At 44.4% G+C, this 26,697-nt stretch overlaps 1 protein-coding gene across 1 annotated transcript in view; it reads right to left on the bottom strand.

The window, feature by feature from the left end:
• DUS1L (dihydrouridine synthase 1 like) overlaps positions 1 to 15,199 on the bottom strand; it is a 41,134-nt gene extending 25,935 nt beyond the window's left edge. Inside the window, exons 1-7 of the mRNA XM_073606715.1 lie at positions 14,828 to 15,199; positions 12,295 to 12,403; positions 10,884 to 10,934; positions 10,680 to 10,792; positions 10,505 to 10,587; positions 7,278 to 7,381; positions 4,116 to 4,260 (exon numbers count right to left, since the gene is read on the bottom strand). Of these exons, the coding sequence (XP_073462816.1) occupies positions 4,116 to 4,260; positions 7,278 to 7,381; positions 10,505 to 10,587; positions 10,680 to 10,792; positions 10,884 to 10,934; positions 12,295 to 12,403; positions 14,828 to 15,064 (842 nt within the window). The 5' untranslated portion in view covers positions 15,065 to 15,199. The remainder of the gene's footprint in view (positions 1 to 4,115; positions 4,261 to 7,277; positions 7,382 to 10,504; positions 10,588 to 10,679; positions 10,793 to 10,883; positions 10,935 to 12,294; positions 12,404 to 14,827) is intronic.
• Between the last annotated feature and the right edge of the window lie 11,498 nt (positions 15,200 to 26,697).

Genomic DNA, 26,697 nt, shown 5'->3' with positions numbered 1-26,697 from the left:
ATTTGCCCATTTGTTAGCTCCACTTCTCGCAGCGGCGTTTAACTACCTAGATGATGATCATCCCCTCTCCAAATCCCTTCTGTCTGCCACCATCTCAGTAATACCTAAACCCGGCAAAGATCCCTCTCAGTGTACTAGTTATAGACCTATCTCCCTCCTTAATGTAGACGTTAAACTTTTTGCCAAGATCCTGGCCAATCGCCTCTCACCCCTCTTACCCTCCATTATACACAAAGATCAAGTGGGCTTTGTCCCTGGTAGGGAGGCCAGGGACAATACCACAAAAACAATCCACCTAATCTCCTACATCCGCAAACACAATCTGAAGGCCTGCATCCTCTCTTTTGACGCTGAAAAGGCGTTTGACCGGGTTAACTGGCAATTTCTACGCCTTTCTCTAGAACAGATTGGACTCGGCCCCTCATTTATATCTAAGGTGATGGCGCTTTATTCTCAACCCACAGCCTCTGTATTGGTCAATGGTTCCGCATCAGCTGCACTTTTGATATCCAATGGAACAAGGCAGGGTTGCCCGCTGTCTCCCTTGCTCTTTGTGCTGGTGATGGAGCACTTGGCCACGGCCATCAGGCAAAACACTAACATTACGGGAATACTGACGCCATCATCTGAAGTAAAACTCTCACTTTATGCAGACGACCTCCTTGTCTACATTCAACAACCCCACACCTCCCTACCTTCCTTAATGCAGGAGTTCCGCAGATTTGGAGACTTAAGTAATTTTAAGCTTAATATGTCTAAGACAGAAGCTCTTAACATATCCCTAACTCCCTCTACCCTGACACAATTACGGACCAATTTTCCATTCCAATGGGGAGCAAGGGGCATCTCTTATCTTGGAATCACCATCCCATCCAACTTAGCCGACCTCTACAACCTCAACTACCCCCCGCTCCTATCCCGAATCCGGAAAGAATTAGATACATGGAATTAGACCCCAATACCTTGGTTTGGCCGTATCAATACATTAAAAATGGATACACTCCCCAAACTTTTATACGTCTTCCAGACGATTCCGATACTTATCCCCCAGCGCTTCTTTGCCTCTCTACGTTCTAGGTCTATACGCTTTGTCTGGCGGCAGGGGATGTCTCGTATTCGACATGCCTTGCTGACATACCCTAAAAACCGGGGTGGGGTTGGCCTCCCAGACTTCGAAATGTACCACAGGGCTGCAGTCCTAACTAGGATTCTCGAGTGGTTCCCTCGGCCGTTCCCCAAGGCATCCACTGCCATAGAACAAGACCTCTCCACTTCTGACCTTCGAGCTCTGCTCTGGGGTTATGGTCGAGGGCTCTCTACCCTAATTGCTCTCCATTGACAACTGCAGCACTACACCTTTGGTATAGGAAGGGATTATTACCAATTTTATCTACTGACCCCTCACCGCTTACATCGCTCTTTGACCATCCAGACCTCCCTCAGGGTATGGGCGCTAATCTGGTGGGCCCATATTCACGAGACACACTCATTCATACACCCTAACACGGGTACGCCGGTCCTCCTAGGAGACAGAGGTAACTGGCTCATAGCCTTGCGCATCTCATCCTTTTGCTCTGACCTATTGTCTTCTACCTACACCCATAGACCCCTAACAGATTACGAGCAGCTGTGTTCTCTCTCGGAAACACCCAGGCATCTACTATCCACCATTTACAAACTACTGCACTCAATGACTCACGATCAACTCCCACCTTACACGAGGAGGCCACTGACTTAGGCAGGGATCTCCCACCAGATGACTGGCAAAAGTCTTTTCACTTCACACACAAGTCCTCCATTTCTTGCCATATACAAGAGAAAAATTTTAAGCTCTTGGCACAATGGTACAGAGACCCCCAATCGTTACACAAAATGTTCCCCTCTACTGCCACGACCTGTTGGAGATGTGGAGACCCGGAGGGCAATTATCTCCACATATGGTTGAAGTGCAAAGCCATCCAGCCGTTTTGGTCACAGGTTTTTGCCGTGTACAGTAGCCTTTATGATAAACCCACGACGCCCACGCCTGAAGTGGCACTGCTATCCATGTTACCAGGTTCAATACCCCCCCAGAAACGATCCCTACTTCGTTTTTTCCTATCAGCAGCTAGATAACTCATACCACTTTACTGGAAAACTACTACTACCCCACCGCTATCCTCCTGGGTCTCTATTGTCAACGATATCATGCGAATGGAGGAGATGATCGCCTTAGATAATGACACCTACGATAAATTCCAAACTATGTGGCTAATATGGATTGATTACACCACCTCCAAAGCCTTGAAAAGTCTGCTAAAGCTACCTGACTAAATAAATTCAACCTAGAGCGCCCGTTGTGTTGCCCCAGGACCTGCCAGCCTGACTTGACCCCCCTACCCTTGCCCGTTCCCCACCTTCTTTCCTCTCTCCTTCCCCTCTCTCTCTTTCTTCTTTTCACCATTCTCTCCTTCTCATCCCTTTTATGATACAACAGCAGACGTTGAAATTATGGAACTGTGGTTGTTCAGTTCAGTGGTATGATTTATATGTTATCCATGGGATTGAATCTGAACCAAACTGGTATACACTCATTCTTATATACTCCGCCCTCTATATGTATAAGTTTGTGTACAGACAAATTGTTTTCTACCATGCTAATTGCTACATATTACGTTTTGCCAGTGTTAAATGGCTCTGTATAACCTTGCAAACTTAATAAAAATATATTTTACTCTAATTTTAGGAGCTGTAATATATATAAAAATAAATGCAGCATATATTTGTGAATTAGGCATAAATGGGTTAACCTGTGTTTACTGACAGGTGGAAACAATCCCTGCATGAAATACTTTTGGCCAAGAACTGAACAAAACGTGACAAAAATGTGCAGAACAATTTTCGGTGACGTGTATTGTCCCAGCTAGAGGAATTGCAAGCCCCAGCTTAGCACACCCCTGCCATGTGCTGGAAGGATGTAATGAGACTTGTAGTTTTACAACAGTAAAGGAGATCTGGGCTGCTCATCTCTGCCGTATTACACTGGGTGCATACAGAAAATCACTTCCCTGCTTCTAGGTCATCTTGAGACTTTTTTTTTTGGTTTTGAATAGAATGGAAAAACGTTAATTTGTTAGGTTTTATATTTTCGAGACCCCATTGTGGAAACTTTCCCTCAATCCCAGGCAGAGAATCCAAATCTCTCCAAATAGACATGAAAAAGAATTCCTTACCCTATCCCCCTCAAAAAGGGAATGGAGAGGAAGAAAGCAAAAAGGTGATGCCAACAAACCTGGAGGTTACAGTTTAAAAAACAAGTGGATGACGGCAACCCCTTTATTTTAGCAGGCTCCCTTTACATACCAACACCATCCAAAAACTGATCAGGTTGGGTGGATGAGAAGAATTGTATGTTGGATTTTTGCGTCTCCAAGAGACACAGATGTTAAGTTTTCTTATATTAGTCTGTGTCTCAGCCGCTCCACAAGGCCCTTTACGAAGGTACTAGTCTATTGGACCCCTTTCACACTGAAAACCACCCAGTGCTAGCAGTAAAGCGGCGCTCGTTTTAGTGGCGCTAAACCGGCGCTGTGCGGGAGCGGGGAGCTTTTAACCCCAAAGAAGGGGTTAAAGGCACCCGAAAAGCGCCGCTGCCGAATCGCTTTGCAGGCGCTTCCCATTGATTTAAATGGCAGGGGCGGTTTAGGAGCGATGTATACACCCGCTCCCGCTCCGCCCCAAAGACGCTGCTTGCAGGACTTTTCTTTCCATCCTGCAAGTGCACCGCCCCAGTGTGAAAGCACACGGGCTTTCTCACTGGGGTGGCTTGAGAGGCAGTTTACAGGCACTATTTTTAGCGCTAAAACGCCTGTAAAGCACCTTCAGTGTGAAAGGGGTCTTACAGTTTGGCTTCTCAAATATGTACTCTATAGAAAACAGCATCCATCAGGAGAGTGAGACACCAACCTTTAGATTTATGAAAGCAGTCAAGATAAACCAGGAATTATGACAGGGCTAGTGTGCCTCTAGGAGTACCCAAGAAGTGTAAGAAGCAAATTCCTCAACATGCCGGAAACCAAACTAAACAGAAACAGAAGTTTTGGGATGAAAGAAGCTCACAAAAGGCCAATACTCACGTGTGATGCCACAACTTGAAGATGTGGGCCCGAACAAAAGACAAAGGGCACGGGTATTTCTGGACAAGGTCCAAGTATTCCTCTGCCATCTCCCATACCATGGGATTCCTCCCCTCAAACAAGGCCGGATTGTGGAGATTCCCCTCTGAAACCCATACAGATAATATTACTGTACCACTATGCCACACCAAGAACGTCATATTAAAGTGGCTGTAAACCTCTGAAATGAAAAATGAACAAAGCACATCCTCATCTAGTGTGTACCTGCCTCAGTCCATAGCATCTATTGTGGATCTCGGATTCACTATCCTTTCCCTGAAATCTGCATATGTGTCACTTCTGACAGATTTGTCTGACACCAGGCAATCCATGGTGACAGCCCCCTTTCTTCAGCACACAGTATCTATGTCTCCAGTAAAGCAGTGTCTCTGTGTCTCCAGTAAAGCACATCCTATAGGCCATTTGTCCGACATCCCATTTCTAAAGTTTTTAACCATATGACCTCCAGAAGATTTACCACCCTTCATGACCAGACCATTTTTTGCGATACGGCACTGCGATAGTTTAACAGACAATTGTGCGGTCGTGAGACACTGTACCCAATTTAAATTTATGTATTTTTTTCCCCACAAATAGAGATTTCTTTTGGTGGTATTTGATCACCTCTGCATTTTTTATTTTTTGCGCTATAAAAAAAAAAAAAAAAAATATGATTTAAAAAATTTTATTAGATATGTTTTATAGCATAAAGTAAAAAAATTGTTTTTTTTTCTTTTTCATTTTTTTTTCTAAAAATAAAAACCGCAAAAGGTGATCAAATACCCCCAAAAGAATTCTCTATTTTTTTGGAGGAAAAAAGGACATACATTTTATTTGTGTACAGTGTTGCACAGCCACGCAATTGTCAGGTAAAGTAACGCAGTGCCGTATCGCAAAAAATGGCCTGGTCATGAAGAAGGGTAAATCTTCCAGAGGTCAAGTGGTTAAAGCGGAACTTCAGTCATTTTTTCAACTTTCCATCTATCAAATTCTCTGCCCTTGTTGTTGTTTTAACTTTGGATAGTAAAACATTTTTTTTTTCAGTAAATAGCTTACACAGCCGTTTCATGTCTGGTAATAATCCTAGGCTTAGGACATCATGCACAGCGCTCTCCCTCTCACTCTCGTGAGAGTTTGCCAGGAAGGGGGGGGGGGGGGGGGGGGAGTCATAAGAGGGCCAATGAGAGCTGCGGTGCTGGAGGTGTGCCTCTGTGTGTGTCTGTGTAAATCCAGGAAGTGAACAGGCAGCAGCTTCAGCTGCCCACAGTTAAAATGGCTGCAGCCAGACTCAGTGGAGGGAGATTTCTGCAGCATATTTGGCAAGTACAGAATCACAGTATATATAAAATAAATATACAAAGTGGTTGGAGGGAAGCTTCAGAATGGCAAAGATGTTTTTATTAACATATTACGTGAGCAGACTGCAGTTCCTCTTTAAATATACACTTATATTTGGGGTTTTCAGAGACGAGCGGTGCTTCCCCTTTTGGATGGAGCTACACTTTAAAGGCTAAGTTCACTTTTTTTTTTTCTCTAAATTCCAGCTCCCCTATGTACCAATATAGCATTAATGTACATAGGGGAGCAACCATGCAAAGTGGTTGGAGGGAAGCTTCAGAATGGCAAAGATGTTTTTATTAACAAATTATGTGAGCAGACTACAATTCCTCTTTAAATATACACTTATGTTTGGGGTTTTCAGAGACGCCCAATACAACCGGCCACATGGTTTGTGTTCTCGTGTATGGCGATTTCTGTAGATACGTACATTGGACTATATTCTGAGATAACATTAAAAAAAAGGTCAATGGTTATTTGAGCTCTTGGAAGGCCATACAGTATGTGCACCTCTAAATTTAAATACTAGTTTTGAGAAGAATAACCTTAAAGACTAAGTTCGCCTTTTTTTCTTCTAATTTCCAGCTCCCCTTTGTACCAATATGACATTAATGTATTTAGTTTGCAAAAATAACAACAGATTTCCATTAATTCTACACCGGCTTACCTCACTCTCTTCATAGATGTTTAAACACACTGCTCTCGATTACTTCTGCCTTACTTCCTGGATAGACTTTAGGTCATGACACAGGAAGGAGTTGGCCAGCTAAGGGTAGATGATGTAGGGTGTGTGCTAATGAGATCAGCTGGTTAACTCCTTCCTGTGTCATGACCTAAAGTCTGTCCAGGAAGTAAGGCAGAAGTAATCGAGCAGGGTTTTTAAACATCTATGAAGAGAGTGAGGTAAGCCGGTGTAGAATTAATGGAAACCTGTTGTTATTTTTGCAAACTAAATACATTAATGCCATATTGGTACAAAGGGGAGCTGGAAATTAGAAGAAAAAAAAGGCGAACTTAGTCTTTAAGGTTATCCTTCTCAAAACTAGTATTTAAATTTAGAGGTGCACATACTGTATGGCCTTTCAAGAGCTCAAATAACCTTTGACCTTTTTTTTAATGTTATCTCAGAATATAATGCAGTTTACGTATCTACAGAAATCACCATACACAAGAACACAAACCATGTGGCCGGTTGTATTGGGCGTCTCTGAAAACCCCAAACATAAGTGTATATTTAAAGAGGAACTGCAGTCTGCTCACATAATTTGTTAATAAAAACATCTTTGCCATTCTGAAGCTTCCCTCCAACCCCTTTGCATGGTTGCTCCCCTATGTACATTAATGCTATATTGGTACATTGGGGAGCTGGAATTTAGAGAAAAAAAAAGTGAACTTAGCCTTTAAAGTGTAGCTCCATCCAAAAGGGGAAGCTCCGCTCGTCTGCCTCCTCCCCCCTCCGCTGCCACATTTAGCATCTTTTGGGGGGGAGATACCTGGTTTTGACAGTTTAGCTCCCCCCCCTCCTCCTTTCCCCGCCCATTTGCACAACGCAGCGTGCTTCGCTCATGTGCAGTAGGGTTTCCCTTAATCAAGATGGCTGAGGCAGCTCCTATAGCTCAGTTGAGGACATCGCTGGATCCCTGGACAGGTAAGTGCCCTAATATCAAAAAGTCAGCAGCTACCATATTTGTAGCTGCTGACTTTTACATTTTTTTCTGCAGGAGCCTTGAGCTCCTCTTTTAATTCAATTCAAATTAATTTAATCGTTATTCTGGAGATACAAACCTGCACTCATCACCCCTTGGACTCCTGTCTCTTGAATACATCGATCCACATCACTGAGGTACTGTATATTCCCGTTGGCAAAAACAGGAATACTGACAGCATTCCTATATCAAAAGGAAACAGGATTTGGTAATTATCCACTGCAAGGAAAAATCAAATCAATTAAAAAAAAAAGCAGCATTCACTACAATGCACTATAAAGTGGAAGTATAACATTGCCTGTTCTGATACTCAATGCTGAACTCAGCTATATCTTCAGACTTTTCACTGAAATAGCTTATTCTGATTTTAATGAACACTGTGTGTTTATCACAGTGTGCATCAGAATCTGCAGCAAGTCAGACAGAGCCTGCCTCATTTACTGGCTGGGGAACATCCAGCACCATCTATAGTTCTTTCCTCCTTAGCCTGCCTCTGGCCGGCTCCTTTCCAGTCATTGGATTTCAGTTCTTTCAATGACGGAGGATCGGCGTCATATGTAGGTGTTGCTCTGGGCGACCTGAAAACAAGTGCAGTCTGCCCCAAAACTTCACCCCTCCATCAGACCGACATCCACCAACCAAGGCATCTTGATATTTCCATAACTCCCACCAAAAGCCAGCCTATTACCTACATCAGGACTGAGGGCTCTTGGGGAGGAGTACAGAGGCAGGGTGCTGTGATGTTTACGAGAAGCTACGTACAGTACCCTGCCGGCCCCTCCCACCAGCCACGATCTGCTTGCATCACATAGGAATGCACAAGGACCCAGTGATCACATCACTGGATCTAAAATAAAAAAAAATTTAAAAATGGCAGTCGCGATCTAATTGATGACACAATGCTTTTCAGGCTACTATTTAAAAAAAAAAAAAAAAAAAATGCAAATTTTTTTTTTTTTTTTACCTACAAAAAGATGTGCATTTATTATTTGGTTTTACAAAGTTGAACTTATCCTTTAAGAAGGTCTTTAAACCTAGCGGGGGGTGGAAAGGACCAACAGCTCATGTAACCACTGTGACTGGCTGCCACAGAGGTCACCTGATCTGGAGCCAGCCCCGCTAGCTCCCAATCATTAGTAAAACACCAAGGGCTGTCTGGTGGCTCAGTCACTGTGATAGGAGAATGCAGTGAGCATGCTCTCAGCAACGAAAGCTCTGCTGCCCATGTACACATATGTGGGCATTTCGCAACCCCATCTATAGCAAACTGTGATGCCCATTTCTTGCTGCTTTCAACACATCAACTTCAGGGACAACATGTTTACTCATTGCCCAATAAATCCTACCCATTTTCAGATGCCTTTGTAATATATATATATATATATATATATATATAAAATATATAGAATTCAGGGAACTCTCACCTCCAATCCACTGCTGCGGAGTGCATGAAGCTAGCGAGCTTTACCCTTTTGCTCCCATACGTAGAAAAAAAAAGTCTACAATAGTAGTTCTGCACCACCTCAAGTGATTTATTGAATTCCTTGCAAAATTTTTATATATATATTATTATTATTCATGATTTATATATAGCGCCAACAATTTACGCAGCGCTTTACAATGTAAAAGGGGGACAGCACAATTACAGTTCAATACAGAAGGGATAGGAGGGCCCTGCTCATAGAGCTTACATTGTAAAGGGAGGGGGTGAGTGGTACAAAAGGTAATAGATGCAGGGAATGATGGGGGGTGGCTCGGGGACAGTTGTTAGGTGGGTGTGGGATAGGCTTCCATACATTTTATATATATATATATATATATATATATATATATATATATATATATATATATATATATATATATTTTAGTGGGGGTGCGCGCTGATTGGCCAGAGGGGGAGCCAATCAGTGGGTCCGGCAGATGCAATGTCCGCTGGGACCCGCCGATCGTTCCCCAGAGAGGCAGAATGGTGATCTGCCTATGTAAAGCAAGGCAGATCGCAGTTCTGACAGGGAAGTACACAGAGATCTTCTGTTCCTGCTAAGCAGGAACACGGATCTCTGTGTTCTCCCAGTCAGTCCATCCCCCACACAGTTAGAAAGCACACCTAGGCACACATTTAACCCTTTGATCACCCCTGATGTTAACCCCTTCTCTGCCAATGTCATTAGTACAGTAACAGTGCATATTTTTAGCACTGATGACTGTATTAGTGTCACTGGTCCCCAAAAAAAAGTGTCAAAAATGTCAGTTCATGTCCGATTTATCCGCCACAATGTCGCAAGTCCCGCTATAAGTCGCTGATCGCTGCTATTACTAGTAAATTAATAAATAGAAATACCATAAAAATATCCCATAGTTTGTAGACGCAATAACTTTTGCGCAAACCAACCAAATTTACACTTATTGGGATTAAATTTTTTTTTACCAAAAACATATTGGCTTAAATTGATGAAGAAATTAGATTTTTTACATTTTTTTTTATTGGATATGTTTTATAGCAGAAAATAAAAAATAGTTTTTTTTTTTCAAAATTGTCGGTCTTTTTTGTTAATAGCGCAAAAAAATAAAAACCACAGAGATGATCAAATACCACCAAAAGAAAGCTATTTGTGGGGAAAAAAAAAGGACATCAAATTGTATTTGGGTACAGCGTCGCACAACCGCGCAATTCTCAGTTAAAGTAACGCCGTGCCGTATCGCAAAAAATGGCCTGGCCATGAAGCGGAGAGATATATATATACATATATTTTTTTTTTTTTTTTTCACTTGAATTTTGCAAGAAATTCAATAAATCACTTGAAGCGCTGCAGATTGTATCCCTTTACAAAATTTGCAAGTACAAAAATACCACCTGTTGATCCAGCAAATTGCTAGCTTCCAGTCTGAGATGACAACACAATGGGGTTGATTTACTAAAACTGGACAGTGCAAAATCTGGTGCAGTTGCGCACTGTAGACAATCAGCTTCTAACTTCAGCTTGCTCAATTAAGCTTTGACAATAAAATCTGAAAGCTGATTGGTTTCTATGCACAGCTGCACCAGATTTTGCCCTCTCCAGTTTTAGTAAATCAACCCCATTGCCTCTGCTGCACTGAATTCAACAATGCTGTCCGCTCTGCCCAGTTCTGAACAGTAAAATACTTCATCCCTGCATGGAAATGAGAAGAAGGGGAGGTGTTCTGCAGTCAAGGGAGAACCTAGGCCTGGCTGACAGCAATGACTGGGACTTTCATTAAAAGAAAAACAATATTTTTGCGTATTCTGTAACAGGCCCAATTATTCCAATCTTATGACATGCTCACCTCACAGCTTTAATATGCTCCCAGGATGCAACGCCCGTTAGAGGACCTTTCTGCTCCTTAGTACGACCATGAACTGTCAGCAGCTGTAACCAGAAGGATCTTGTTATAAAAGTTGACATAAACTGCACATGAAAAACTTATTTGCTGCAACCAAACCCACCCACGATAAACCCACCTGGCACCCAGCTTTCTCCAGTAGCTTGGCGTAGGTCACAGTTTTCTCAATCTCAGGAAAAACACGGATCTTACAAGTGATGGGCACCGACAATTTCTGGTGTGCCAGCTGAACTGCGAAGCATAAATTCACAATGAGGGGATGTGAAGAAAATGTTGAATATATTCCTACAAATAAAAAGGGGACTTTACTGAGGGCACTTACTCATCTTCTCCAGAAGAACCCATTCCTCTTGTAAAAAGGCTCCATAGTGACCTGAACAATGAAAAGGTACATAAATTACAGAGAGGCACATAAAGTATTTGGAGAAAGCAGGACAGCTGTGCCGTCAGTCACTGGAGAGGTGTCGACATAAGCTGCATTTTCAATGTGGAATTTCAGAGACTCTTTACTGTAGAGATAGAGGAGACTCTGGAGGCCGGTACTGGAGTTTCTAGCCATAGAGTGAGCTGAAACCTTTCAGCCAATAAGATCTTCTTCTTTTCAATAAGATATAGCTTTGTAAGGAGAACCACACACTTCTAACTGCAAGCCACTTTAGTCCACCTTTTTCCCCCCAAAAAACTGCTTTTGAAAGACCGCCATTTCACGAGCATGCGCAATTTTAAAGCATGACATGTTGGGTAGCTATTTACTCAACGTAACATGATCACATTATACATAAAAATCAGGGTATCTATTGTGCTTTTTTTTTTTTTTCTCATTAGTGTATTTTTTCCCCAAAAAAGTTGCCTTTGAAAGACCACTGCGCAAATACAGCGTGGCATAAAATATTGACATGGTCGCCATTTTATTCCTTAGGGTCTCTGCTAAAAAAAAATATATATATATAAAATGTTTGGGGGCTCTAAGTAATTTTCTATCAAAAAATTCAAATTTAAACCAAAATTTCCAGAAAATGTCTGGTAGTCAAGTGGTTATAGGCGACGCTTTGAAAATTTTTACAGGTTACCAGTTTAGAGTTACAGAGGAGGTCTAGTGCTAGAATTGTTGCACACGCTCTAACGCACGCGGCGATACCTCACATGTGTGGGCGGGACTTGCGTGTGCGTCCGCTTCTGAGCGCAAGCTACCGGGGACAGGGGCGTTTTAAATTTTTATTTTTTTTTATTTTACATTTTTTTTTTTTTTTTTTTAACATTTTTGATCACTTTTATTCCTATTACAAGGTACATCCCTTGTAATAGGAATCTATTGTGACAGGTCCTCTTTATGGAGAGATTGCAGGGTCAATAAGACCCCACACATTTCTCCTCTAGGCTGGAAAGCATGAGATCGAGAAAAAAAATTCACCGATCTCATGCCGACAGCCGCTCCGGGAACCTCCGACGGTCATAGAGATGACTGGCGACCATCTGGTCACCGAAAATCTCTATCGTCATCATCCGGCGCCGGCCGATTCTGAACTGCTGCTATGATCGTTCTTATCGTGCACAGAATCGCCGGCTGGAAAGAATGATATCTGAATGATGCCTGTCGCTGCAGGCATCGTTCAGGTATCTCCGCACAAAGTCAAGGACGTCATTTGACTATGTGTGGTATGGAAGTGGGTAGAGAATCACTCACAGTAAATAATGATACCAGGGTTATGGCAGCTAGCTGGTGACGCACTTACCTCTCTTCGCAATCATCTGCGGGCAACCGAGGTTCAGATCAACGGCATCACAACAGTCCTGAGCCAGGAGGGCGGCCTGGACAAACACTTCCGGGTCATTTGCACAGAACTAAAAAAAAAAAAAAAAAAAAAAAAAATTAATAATAATAATAAGCATATCAGTGACAATCCCACACACACACACACCCTTCTTTATACATACAGGGAACCCCGCCCCCATCCTTCTTTATACATACAGGGAACCCCGCCCCCATCCTTCTTTATACATACAGGGAACCCCGCCCCCATCCTTTATACATACAGGGAACCCCGCCCCCATCCTTCTTTATACATACAGGGAACCCCGCCCCCATCCTTCTTTATACATACAGGGAACCCCGCCCCCATCCTTCTTTATACATACAGGGAACCCCGCCCCCATCCTTCTTTATACATACAGGGAACCCCGTCCCCACCCTTCTTTATACATACAGGGAACCCCGCCCCCACCCTTCTTTATACATACAGGGAACCCCGCCCCCACCCTTCTTTATACATACAGGGAACCCCGCCCCCATCCTTCTTTATACATACAGGGAACCCCGCCCCCATCCTTCTTCATACATACAGGGAACCCCGCCCCCATCCTTCTTTATACATACAGGGAACCCCGCCCCCATCCTTCTTCATACATACAGGGAACCCCGCCCCCATCCTTCTTCATACATACAGGGAACCCCGCCCCATCCTTCTTCATACATACAGGGAACCCCGCCCCCATCCTTCTTTATACATACAGGGAACCCCGCCCCCATCCTTCTTCATACATACAGGGAACCCCGCCCCCATCCTTCTTTATACATACAGGGAACCCCGCCCCCATCCTTCTTTATACATACAGGGAACTCCGCCCCCACCCTTCTTTATACATACAGGGAACCCCGCCCCCACCCTTCTTTATACATACAGGGAACTCCGCCCCCACCCTTCTTTATACATACAGGGAACCCCGCCCCCATCCTTCTTTATACATACAGGGAACCCCGCCCCCATCCTTCTTTATACATACAGGGAACCCCGCCCCCATCCTTCTTTATACATACAGGGAACCCCGCCCCATCCTTCTTTATACATACAGGGAACCCCGCCCCCACCCTTCTTTATACATACAGGGAACTCCGCCCCCACCCTTCTTTATACATACAGGGAACCCCGCCCCCATCCTTCTTTATACATACAGGGAACCCCGCCCCCATCCTTCTTTATACATACAGGGAACCCCGCCCCCATCCTTCTTTATACATACAGGGAACCCCGCCCCCATCCTTCTTCATACATACAGGGAACCCCGCCCCCACCCTTCTTCATACATACAGGGAACCCCGCCCCCACCCTTCTTCATATATACAGGGAACCCCGCCCCCACCCTTCTTTATATATATACAGGGAACCCCGCCCCCACCCTTCTTTATATATACAGAGAACCCCACCCTTCTTTATATATACAGGGAACCCCGCCCCCATCCTTCTTTATATATACACACAGGTAACCCCGCCCCCACCCTTCTTTATATATACACACAGGGAACCCCGCCCCCACCCTTCTTTATATATACAGGAAACCCCGCCTTTCTTTATACATACAGGGAACTCTGCCCCCACCCTTCTTTATATATACAGGGAACCCCGCCCCCACCCTTCTTTATATATACAGGGAACCCCGCCCCCACCCTTCTTTATATATACAGGGAACCCCGCCCCCACCCTTCTTTATATATATATATATATATATATATATATATATATATACACACACACACAGGGAACCCCGCCCCACCCTTCTTTATATATATACAGGGAACCCCGCCCCCACCCTTCTTTATATATACAGAGAACCCCGCCCCCACCCTTCTTTATATATACAGGGAACCCCGCCCCCACCCTTCTTTATATATACAGGGAACCCCGCCCCCATCCTTCTTTATATATATACACACACAGGGAACCCCGCCCCCATCCTTCTTTATATATATACACACACAGGGAACCCCGCCCCCATCCTTCTTTATATATACACACACAGGGAACCCCGCCCCCACCCTTCTTTATATATACACACAGGGAACCCCGCCCCCACCCTTCTTTATATATATATACACACAGGGAACCCCGCCCCCACCCTTCTTTATATATACACACAGGGAACCCCGCCCTTCTTTATACATACAGGGAACTCCGCCCCCACCCTTCTTTATACATACAGGGAACCCCGCCCCCACCCTTCTTTATACATACAGAGAACCCCGCCCCCACCCTTCTTTATACATACAGAGAACCCCGCCCCCACCCTTCTTTATATACACAGGGATCCCAGCCCCTATTATATTAAGGTAGATGCAGGTCCCTCCCCCCCATAAATATACAGGGAGATATAAGACCCTCAATACTCCCTATATATACACACACCCACACACACACACACAGGGGGTGGGTATAGCGCTCATTGCCCCGCCCACGCGGTGCGGCAGCACGCCCCCCCCCCAGGGGCTCTGACCTGGACGATGAGGGGCCGGTCCTCGGGGCTCAGCTCGCAGTACAGGTTCTCCTTGCGGTAGTTGGGGTCCCGGACGAAGACCTGGGCGTGTAACATGGGGGTGTAGCAGAGCTGGGCGCCGTGTCTGCGGCTCAGCAGCCTCCAGGCCAGCTCACTCTGGTCCACCATTGGGGCCAGCACATAGCGCGCCCCCTGCAGGCTCTCCCGCCAGAAGTCCAGGCCCTGCGGCTTGGCCATGGTGACGGGAGAAGGTGGCGGCGGCCCGGCTCTTCTCCCACTCCTTCATGCCCGGCCGAAACCAGCTTGCTGCACCGTGCAGTTCCACGACAGAGGCACTTCCGGCTCCCGGAGTCCCCACTTCCGGGTCGGTCCATCACCGGCTTCAGCCCGTGGGTGCATACTCAAAGATGTTCCCCCCCGGCAACAAGAGATAGATATTCAGTTCCGGGCTAAGGCAATAGCAGAGCACACTGTCTTCTCACTTTGATGCCCCTGGTTTGGGGGGACTGTCCTTGTTGTAGAACCAAATCCCTCTGTCCCTTTAATGGTCTGACATATACACCTCAATAAAAAAGATTTTATTTAACCGCTTCAGCCCCGGAAGATTTTACCCCCTTTCTGACCAGAGGACTTTTTGCGATTCGGCACTGCGCCGCTTTAACTGACAATTGCGCGGTCGTGTGGCGTTGCACCCAAACAAAATTGACGTCCTTTTTTCCACACAAATAAAGCTTTCTTTTGGTGGTATTTGATCACCTCCTGCAGTTTTTATTTTTTTGCGCTATAAACAAAAAAAGCAACAATTTTGAAAAAAACACAATATTTTTTACTTTTTGCTATAATAAATATCCCCCAAAAATATATTAAAAAAACATTTTTTTCCTCAGTTTAGGCCGATATGTATTCTACATATTTTTGGTAACTAAAATCGCAATAAGCCTATATTGATTGGTTTGCGCAAAAGTTATAGCGTCTACAAAATAGGGGATAGATTAAGAGCATATTTATTATTATTATTTATTTTACTAGTAATGGCGGTGATCTGCGATTTTTATCGTGACTGCGACATTATAGCGGACACATCGGACAATTTTGACACATTTTTGGGACCATTGGCATTAATACAGCGATCAGTGCTATAAAAATGCATTGATTACTGTAAAAATGTCACTGGCAGGGAAGGGGTTAACACTAGGGGGCGATCAAGGGGTTAATTGTGTTCTCTAGTGTGTGTTCTAACTGAAGGGGGGAGGGGACTGTGTAGGGGAGATGACAGATCACTGTTCATACTCTGTGTGAACAGACGATTTGTCACTTCTCCCCACAGAGAACCGGGATCTGTGTGTGTTTACACACACAGATCCCGGTTCTTGCCATGTTACAAGGGATCGTGGGAGCCCGGCGGCCATCGAGACCAGGGGCGAGCTGCCCCTAGTGGCCACCAGAGGGAGTGACGTAACATAGCGGGGAATGGCGCAGCCGAGCCATGTTGCCACAGTACAACTGCGGCGGCTGGTCGGCAAGCGGTTAATTTCTGAATGCATTAAATTCAAGTAAAACTTGTACTGTATTTGTGGGACAAATGAAGGGGAAAGAGGGACAGAGGGACATTGCTCCAAATCAGGGACAGTCCCTCCAAATCAGGGAAAGTTGGGAGCTATGGGTGCTGGGGTGGGCCCCAAAAAGTCCCCTAACCCCCCCCCCACCTCCCCACCTCTTCACCCTGGATGCTGAGCTCCTGTCCCATCCCAGCACAGCACGCAGCTCTTTCTCCCATCACTACACAGAGCTGAAATCACATTACTTTACACACAGCCACAATCTTCACAGGTTGTATCTGGCTACTGCAGCTACACTGCCGTTCCAACCAGGGAATAAACACATGACCACAACATCTCTTGTTTTTTTATGCACTGCGCCTCATCGCCTCATGGGCTAGGCCCTTTAGCTGTGACTGGGCCAATTTTTGTTACCAGGCCACAAGGTCTAGCCAATGCACTTGCACTGGCACTTATTTATTTTTTTATTCATGTATGTGTCACTTTGCACTTATGTATGTTTTTTTTCTTTTACTCAGGATGGAGGGTGTGGGTCCTCAAGCCTACCCTGAAGTCTATGGGGGAGATGTCTGGCCATTATGTTCTTTCCTCCCCTGAACCGGGGGGGGGGTCCCCTCTTTGGGGGAGCCCTTCACCTAGTCCTCAGTGGTTGGCTTTGGCTGACCATGAGCCCAGGGGACTGCCAGGCCTTTTGGCTAGGAGGACCATGAGTGAGCTATGCCCCGGGGGGGATCAGAGAGAAGTCCTACCTCTTCGGGAGAGCCCCTAACATAGTACTCGATGGTTGGCTTTTGCTAACCATGAGGAGAGGGGTTTGCCAGGCCTTTTGGCTAGGAGATCCATGAGTGAGCCTTGCCTTTTGGGGATAAGAGAGAGGTTCTACCTCTTTGGGAGAGACCCTCACCTAGTACTCGGTGGTCGGCTTTGGATGACCACAAGGAGAGGGATTTACCAGGCCTTTTGGCTAGGAGGACCATGAGTGAGCCTTGCCTTGGGGGATGAGAGAGAGGTTCTACCTCTTCGGGAGAGCCCCTCACATAGTACTCGATGGTTGGCTTTTGCTAACCATGAGGAGAGGGGTTTGCCAGGCCTTTTGGCTAGGAGGACCATGAGTGAGCCTTGCCTTTTGGGGATCAGAGAGAGGTTCTACATCTTTGGGTGAGACCCTCACCTAGTACTCGGTGGTCGGCTTTGGATGACCACAAGGAGAGGGATTTACCAAGCCTTTTGGCTAGGAGGACCATGAGTGAGCCTTGCCTTGGGGATCAGAGAGAGGTTCTACCTCTTTGGGAAAGACCCTCACCTAGTACTCGGTGGTTGGCTTTGGATGACCACAAGGAGAGGGATTTACCAGTCCTTTTGGCTAGGAGGTCCATGAGTGAGCCTTGCCCTGAGGGATCATTGAGGGGTACTATCCCCCTCGGGAGGTGGACTAGAGACGCGCCCCTAAGTGCACTTTTTTTAACGTGTGTTTCACATGCACTTTTTTTGTCCACCTAAAGGTGTCTTGTCTTGCGCAACATCGTGGGTTAAAAAAAAAAAAACTGCTTGTGAAGATCTCCCAGCACTGAAAGCTAGCCCATTAGGCCATTTCTCCTACATAACTCTTTTTAGTTCCTTTTTTTTTTCAAAACTCTTTTACCCAAAGCGAATCCATCTCCTCCCTGAAATAAACTCTACTTCCCCTCTACCTGACCGAATGGGTTCACTGCACCCGCAGGACAGAAAAAATCTGATATTCAGTCAAAAATTAGGACAGTTGCTCCTAGGGAAGTAATTCTGCAAAAGGCCATCCCTGACAGTTATGATATGATAACTTACATTAAACTGATTTATGAATATGGTATTTCAACTGATAAAGGTCATCTTTAAGTAGTCGTATGCATATTATTTAGCTCAGGAAAGTGTTTTATAAGGATTAATGTCCAATACTGACACCATTTTTCTTTTTAAATATTAGCACCGAGCTACAATTTTTTTTTCTAATAAGTTCTTGCAGCTACTGGTCACCGTGAATGTCATATGAATAATAAATGTTTTTTTACATATCCATGCTAAGCTAGACTAGTCATTATATAAAGTAGCAATCATAATGAATAGTAGATTTGATTGAAGGCCTTTCTCCTTTAACTCAAATAAATTTTAACCTATACAGTATATCATTAGAGTGAAGCTTAGTTCATACAGGCAGCAGTAAAAACAGGAGGTTGATCTACGTTTTTACTGCCCACAAGGTAGCCGACGAGGTGACTTCACATTGTTGCAGAGCATGGCGATGCTGCAATTTTAATTCGGCATGCTGAGTTTGACATGCTGAGCTTGACAGCCATTGAAGTGAATGGGGTTATGCGGCAACCATGTGCCAAAACACAGCTATGGTCGTTGTGGCACAGTAGTTCAATGTAAAATCCCCATTGCAATAGAAAAAAAAACAGGCACTGAGGAGGTGGTCGCCTCCTGCTGTCAACGGCAGTATGAAAAGCAATCCGCCTCGACTCTTTAACTTTCCTATTTTTTTTTTGTCACTATCCTGCTGGAGCCATTCATCCTCTCTGTTTGTCCTGAAAATTCTGAGTTTGTCAGAAATTCATGGGCAATTCAAAAAATGAATTTTGTAAAATAGGTTCACATTTAGGATTAGCTCAATTGAGGTTGTTACCTGGCAATGCTTTCATCCTGCAGTGTTCTGGTAGCCATTTGAATATCTATGCATGCATACTGCAAGAAACATTTGACCTTAAAGCGGAGCTCCACCTGGAGCTCCGCTTGTTTGCCTCCTCCCCCCTCCGCTGCCACATTTGGCACCTTTTGGGGGTGAGTGGGTACCTGGTTTTGTACCCGCTCTCACTTCCTGCTCATTTTGCCACAGTGAGAGCATTGTGTTCAACCACATAGCTAGCCTTCCACAGCATGTAGGAAGATTGGACAAAGTACTACAGTACATGCATTTTGTCCCCTGGGGGGACAGAGCACTGTAATAAAAAAAGAAATTAGCTTTTTTATCATATGTAGTGCCCTGTATCAGGACTTGGATCACCTGTTGGTGGCATTGTGCTTCCCAAAGCGGAAGGTTGTAGTTCCAATCTTCACCAGTGCGTGTCTCCCAGCAGCAAAAGGGACCCAGTAATCAGTTTCCGCCTGATGCTGGCTGCTGGGAGGGTATTTATTTCCTCCCTTAAATTTCCCTCTCGCTCAAGTGTTTTGCTTTTCTGCCAGATACTGCTAGCAATTTATCATGTTCCTGCTCTTGATTGTGCTCTTTGCCTTGTACCTGCAAAAGAGAAGGGAAAGTGGGACTTTAATTGAGATAGATGACTTTGTGGAGGCAAAGTTGAAATAAATGCAAAATTGTTTTTATTAGTAACAAACTTTGTATAGAATATGGCAATAAAATAACCACATATATATTCAGTACAGTAATTCATAGAGACACCACCCACACATAACATACAGGTGTGGCATGGGAAAAAATGTTTGCATGAGTATGGTATTATCAAAGCAGTTCAAAGTCAACACACACCCCCCTTTTACATCACATTTCATTTTTTTTTTTTTTCATTCATTCTTAATTTCACATTCTCTTTTTTTACACCTTCTTAGATCACTCCAGGTTGCCTTCACAGGCCACTGCAACTTTCCACTTGCACCAGCAATTTGTGCCTTGGGTCATCGGGAGGTTTTGCTGCATGCGCCCTGCTGTGCGCGGCTGCAATTACCTCAGTTCCCGGGGGAGGCTATCTTGGGACTTTGATCACATGGCCGCAACATTTTACCGTTTTGGACCCTATGTGAGTATTTAGGACAGGCTAATTTGCCCTATTTCTACATTACTAATTAGAACTAGATTAATGTCACCACTTTTTTCTTTACACTCTGCAGAGATACTTTAGCATCTGCCCCTGAGGAGTGTCTCTACACGAAACGCGTCGGGCACAAGTGATGCTGACCTGTGTCTGTAATGGACACAGTGAATTTTGGTCTGCAGCAGATTAATAATTTTTGACATTCATTTATTTATTTATTTTGGTTTTACTTCCTATACTCATACTCCTGTCGTTGGTGCTGTTTTTATGTCATTTTTATGTCATATGTATTAATATAAACTTATTCTATGTTATGTACCTTTGAACTGCTTTGATAATACCATACTCATGCAAACATTTTTTCCCATGCCACACCTGTATGTTATGTGTGGGTGGTGTCTCTATGAATTACTGTACTGAATATATATGTGGTTATTTTATTGCCATATTCTATACAAAGTTTGTTACTAATAAAAACAATTTTGCATTTATTTCAACTTTGCCTCCACAAAGTCATCTATCTCAATTAAAGTCCCACTTTCCCTTCTCTTTTGCACTAGTATAGGGATGGAGGCACACCGCATATGTGCCTCATTCAAAGTCCCAATTCCCCTTCTCCATTCTTTGCCTTGTACCTATACCCTGAACCTTGCTGCCTTATTCCTACCCCCCCCCCCCCCCCCCGTTCCTAAACCATTTAGGTTCCCCCTTCTCATCTGTTCCCTGCACCTTCAGATTTACCTTACTTTTCTGCATTCCCCATTTTGTATATATATTGTATATAGGTTATTTTTTAGTTAGGTTTTTGTAACTTTGTCAGGTTGCTGGTTAGGTATTTTGTTGTATGGTGTATGGTGTATGGCTATGGCTCACTTGTATCTTTATGCTTGCTGTGTTTCCTGTTTGCTGGTATTTGGATATCCTTTGTTTTACTATTAATACATTTACTTTACTGTGTAATGTATAGTCGGGTCTCAATCTCCTGAGTGTAGCTTTGCAGATTTGGCCATCCCTGCTGCAGATTCCTGACACCCTGCCTCTGTTAGGCTAAATTTAGTTGTTGACTTCGCTGTAGTCAGTGGAGCAAGGATCTGTTGTTTTGGTCTGCCTCAGGAGTTCATTAAGCTAGGTGATTGATTGCCCATGCCTATTTCTGAAAGTAGCTTCCTAAAGATAACGCAGGAGGGCCAGTCACTCAGTTTTGAATATTTATCATACGTCAGCCAATCCCTGGAGGGGGGGTTTCCAGGAGGTGGCAGGGAAAGGTGATAATATGTGGGAGACCTTTCCAGAGTGTTCCCCCACTACTAGGTAGGGATCCACTTCTCCTGGGGCTGCCACCCCTGGGAGGCAGCTTGTGTGAGACAAGAGTTGCAGATTGGGCCTCAGCTGGTGCTGAGTTGAAGACTTGGAGAAGATTGCTGGAGGATTTCTTGCTGAAGGGCACGGTCCTGGAGTTCTAGTCTAGAGAAGGATCTTTTTATCTCCCTCACTGAAGAGTGTCATGCAAAAGCTGGGTGGCAGTCAGTTCCTGTGACTCTTTCTGGGTCAGAATGGCAATGAATAGAGGTGGGCTCAGTGTGAGGCAGAGACACTCAATGGTAGAGATTTACTAAAACTGGAGCACTCTGTGGATGGGAGCCAATCAGCTTCTAACTTCAGCTTGTTCAATTAAGCTTTAACAAAAAAAAACCTGGAAGCTGACAGGTTTCTATGCAGAGCTACACCAGATTTTGCAGCTTGGCCATCGGTGGTGCGGTGTGTGTCTCTTGAACACACCACATCCCCGATCACAGTAAAGAGCCTATGATGAAAGGCTCCTTACCATGTGATCAGCTATGTCTGCATATTAGTGCCTCCTCATCAGTGCCACCTCATTAGTGCCACCACATCAGTGCCTCCTCATCAGTGCACATCAATGAAGAAGAAAAATTACTTATTTAGAACATTTTGTAAGGCCGGGTTCACACAATAACGCGCTGTGGATCACACAGGAGCGCTGTGCGTCCCTGTTCCCCGTTTCAGGGACGAATCAGGGCCGATTCTATGCCTGAATTCGGCCCTGAAAAGGAGCCAAAGACGCACAGCGTTTTTGTGCAGTGCGCTCTGCAGCCGCCCCCCGGAGATATGTGAACCGGCTCCATAGGGAGCCAGTCACATTCTCCTGCTATGCGAATTAGATGCGGAGAAACGCACATCTAATTCACATACGTGTGAACCCGGGCTAAAAGAAAATAAGAAAAACTATTTTTTTTTTTTTCAAAATTTTCAGTCTTTTTTTCAAAGCGCCCGGTATTGAAGTGATTAATTGAAACTCAGCCATTCCAGTCACTTGCAGAACTCCTATTTTCCCTAAATCATAACTTTACTTCAAACCAAATTAAATTTGACAACATTATCATTTTTTTATGCATTAAATGTACATTCCCAATTTACTGTTTGGGTAGATTTGCTGGCTTGAGCTGTGAAATAATTGGACACTTTACTTTTCCTTTCTTTCTTCTTGGCATGATAAGCTGCCAGCTGGTACGGGGTCGATCTGTAATGAGTACGAATTTGGGATGACCTTATGGCTGTTATGTAATACAGTCAGTATGGAGCCAGGTGTTCTCTGATTAGCGAGGTGCATTATACTGTCAGGTCCCAGTTCTGAAAATAAAAGCAGACTTATTGTGCGAACTAGAAAATTGTGCAATTATAAATTAGGTCACAGCAAGTATACAAAGACACCCTTTAGTTTCTTCTTGTATTTACCCCTTTCAAGAGAAATATAATAATTTGTCTGATTGGCTAGAGTAATTATCTGAGCACCCCCCCTCCCCCCTGCTAAAAAGGTAAAATGAGGTTTGCATTGGGCAGTGTCTGCACTTGGAGGGGTAAGTACTTAAGTGGGCATACAAAACTCTGATGATGTCCCTTAGCATCTCAACGAGTCAAATTAGGCTCCTCCATTCATCTCCGCAAAACATGTACAGTAGCTGTGCCTGTTTAACCACTTGCCTACCGGGCACTTACACCCCCTTCCTGCCCAGGCCATTTTTCAGCGCTGTTGAACTTTGAATGACAATTGTGCTACACTGTACCCAAACAAATTTTTTATCATTTTCTTCACACAAATAGAGCTTTCTTTTGGTAGTATTTAATCACTGCTGGGTTTTTTATTTTTTACAAAAAAAAAGAACAAAAATGTTTTTTACTTTTTTCTGTCAGTAAATTTTGTAACTAAGTAATTTTTCACCTTCACTGATGTGTGCTGATGAGGCGGCACTGATGGGCACTGATAGGCTGAACTGCTGGGCATTGATGAAGCGGCACTTATGGGCACTGATTTAGTGGTACTGATGAGGAGGCACTAATATGCCGCACTTATGGCCACTGATAGGTGGCACTGATATGTGGCAATGATGAGCACTGATAGGCGGCACTGATGGGCACTGTTAGGTGGCACTGGTGGGCACTGATAGGTGGCACTGGTGGGCACAGGTGAGGCTGCATTGTTGGGCACAGGTGAGGCTGCATTGATGGACACTGATAAAGTTGTTAATATTTATTTTTGTAACTTAATTCAGCATAAAACATTTAAGTGTCATTCCATGAGATCGTTTATGAGGCCGCGTTTAGGGGCGGGGAAGGGTAAGGGTTGGGTGGGGCAACTGGTGTCATCCCAGAACGAGAGCCGCACTGTCCCACCGTCAGTTGACGGTTGGCGGTGGCAAGCTGTTAATGGAGCACAACAGCATGGAAAAAAATAAATAAAAGCAAGAATTACCCAACACCGCCAAAAGCTGAGCAATGTAAAGGGATACCGCTAGGACTGAAGCAACTAATCAACATAATCTATTATAATCGAATATAAAAATAGTCGTCAGCTATTTTTCAGAATCGATTCGTTGGTGATTAGTTGGCCTGCATACAGAATGCATTATTTGTTTATATATCAGAAAATAGTACAGCACACTTACAGCTCAGTACACCGTCCATACATGTCAGTAAGTGCCTGGGAGCATGTGAATGTGTGAGGAGCAATGCCCCATGGGACATGTAGTTCTGAGCAGAAGAATGAAGCTATTTAACCACTTGCCCACTGGGCACTTATACCCCCTTCCTAACCAGGCCGATTTTCAGTTTTCAGCATTCTCACACTTTGAATGACAATTACGCAGTCATGCAACACTGTACCCGTATGAAATTAGCGGCCTTTTTTTCACACTAATAGAGCTTTCTTTTGGTGGTATTTGATCACCACTGGGTTTTTTATTTTTTGTGCTATAAATTAAAAAAAGGCCAAAAATTTGGTAAAAAAATATGTTTTTCTTTGTTTCTGTTATAGAATTTAGCAAATTAGTAATTTTTCTTCATAAATTTTGGCCAAAAGTTATACTGCTACATATCTTTGGTAAAAATAACCCAAATAAGTGTATATTATTTGGTCTTTGTGAAAGTTATAGAGTCTACAAGCTATGGTGCCAAACTCTGAAGATTGATCACACCTGATGTACTGACGGCCTATCTAATTTCTTGAGACACTAACAAGCCAGGAAAGTACAAATATCCCCCAAATGACCCCCTTTTGTAAAGTGGACATTCCAAGATATTTAGTGAAAGGTATGGTGAGTTTTTTGAATTTGTAATTTTTTTCCCACAATTCTTTGCAAAATTAAGATTTTTTTTTGCTCACAAAATGAGCATACTTGCAACTGCACCCCAAAACATATTTTGCTATTCCTCCTGAGTATGGCGATACCACATGTGTGAGACTTTTACACAGCCAGGCCATATAGAGAGGCCCAATATGTAAGGAGCACCATCAGGCGTTCTAGGCACATACTGTAAATTACACATCTAATTTCTTGACTACCTATCCCACTTTTGAAGGCCCTGGAGCACTAGGACAATGGAAACGCTCACAAAATGACCTCATTTTGGAAAGCAAACACTCCAGTGTATATTCTATGAGGCATGAGTCTTTTGAACATGTCATTTTTTTCCACAAGTTTTTGGAAAATATGGAAAGAAAATGAAAATGCATTTTTTTAATGCATTTTTAACACATTTTATGGGACTGAAGGGCGCTGATGAGGATCCACTGATAGGGTGGCCAGGGATAAGGCAATACAGCCAGCTCTCCTGCACCAGGCCCAGGCCCCATCAGTTCAAAAGGGGGGCCCAGGCACTGTGATCTGCTGAGCAGGAGGGCCAGCTATACCGCCTTATTGCTGACACTTGTTGCTCTTGTGGATCCCCTGCAGCACTGCTGCCTTCTATTTTTCTTTTCTCCTTCCAGCTGCACTGCAGGGGGATTGGTTCTAGTATCTGCACCCCCTTTCCCCTGCCGTCTGGGACCCCTATTTGCCTCCCCCACAGTGCTACCATCTTCCTCTCCCACTGGCAGCTGCTGAGGGCACACAGGGGGGTCATTTTAGGATGGTGAGAGGGGGGCTCACCTCCTGGAATGAACACACCTTTCCAGAATGAACACAGTGAGCGATCAGTGCCTATATATTGGGCGTGCAGATATAGCCTCTTTGCCAACTGCTTTAACCCCGCATTGATGTGAATGTACAATGTATATGTAAAGCGCTGCGTAAATTGATGGCGCTATATAAGTACCATAAATAAATCATTAGCGCACCGCAATCACATGCTTTGTACAAGGTTGCGGGGTGCTTGCAGAGCAGCACTATGGACTTGAATGGGTCTTGTTTGACAGGAGTATGATCCTCTGCCATGGCTGTGAAGCATAGCATCGCAGCTGTGGCATTTTATATTTGATATTTTCGGCGTGGGGGGGGGGGGGGGGCCTGTCAGGTAGGCCTTATGGGCCCCTAGATTTATATAAGCAGCCCTGAGGGTGGCACTGATGAGCACTCACTATTGGGCACTGATGAACACTAATAGGGCACTGTAGTGGCACTGATGAGCACTGTAGTGGCACTGATGAGCACTTTAGTGGCACTGATGAGTACTCACTAATGTGCACTGTAGGGCACTGATAGCACCCTAGGTCACTGATAAGCACTCACTGATGGAATTGATGTGCACTGATGACACTGATAAGCACTCACTGATGTGCACTGTAGGTCATTGATGAGCACTGTAGTGGCACTGATGAGCACTGTGGTGGCACTGTAAGGCACTGATGAGCACTGTAGTGGCACGGTAGGGCACTGATGAACACTGTAGTGGCATGGTAGGGCACTAATAAGCACTGTAGTGGCATTGATGAGCAGTGTAGTGGCACGGTAGGGCACTGATAAGCACTGTAGTGACACTGATGAGCACTGTGGTGGCACTGTAAGGCACTGATGAGCACTGTAGTGGCACGGTAGGGCACTGATGAACACTGTAGTGGCACGGTAGGGCACTAATAAGCACTGTAGTGGCATTGATGAGCAGTGTAGTGGCACGGTAGGGCACTGATAAGCACTGTAGTGGCACTGATGAGCACTGTAGTGGCATTGATGAGCACTGTAGTGGCATTGATGAGCAGTGTAGTGGCATTGATGAG

Source organism: Aquarana catesbeiana, linkage group LG12 (genome assembly GCF_042186555.1).
Source record: "Aquarana catesbeiana isolate 2022-GZ linkage group LG12, ASM4218655v1, whole genome shotgun sequence".
Lineage (NCBI taxonomy): Eukaryota > Metazoa > Chordata > Amphibia > Anura > Ranidae > Aquarana > Aquarana catesbeiana.
Note: the sequence above shows the minus strand (reverse complement) of the source record. Positions and strands in the feature narration are given on the sequence as shown.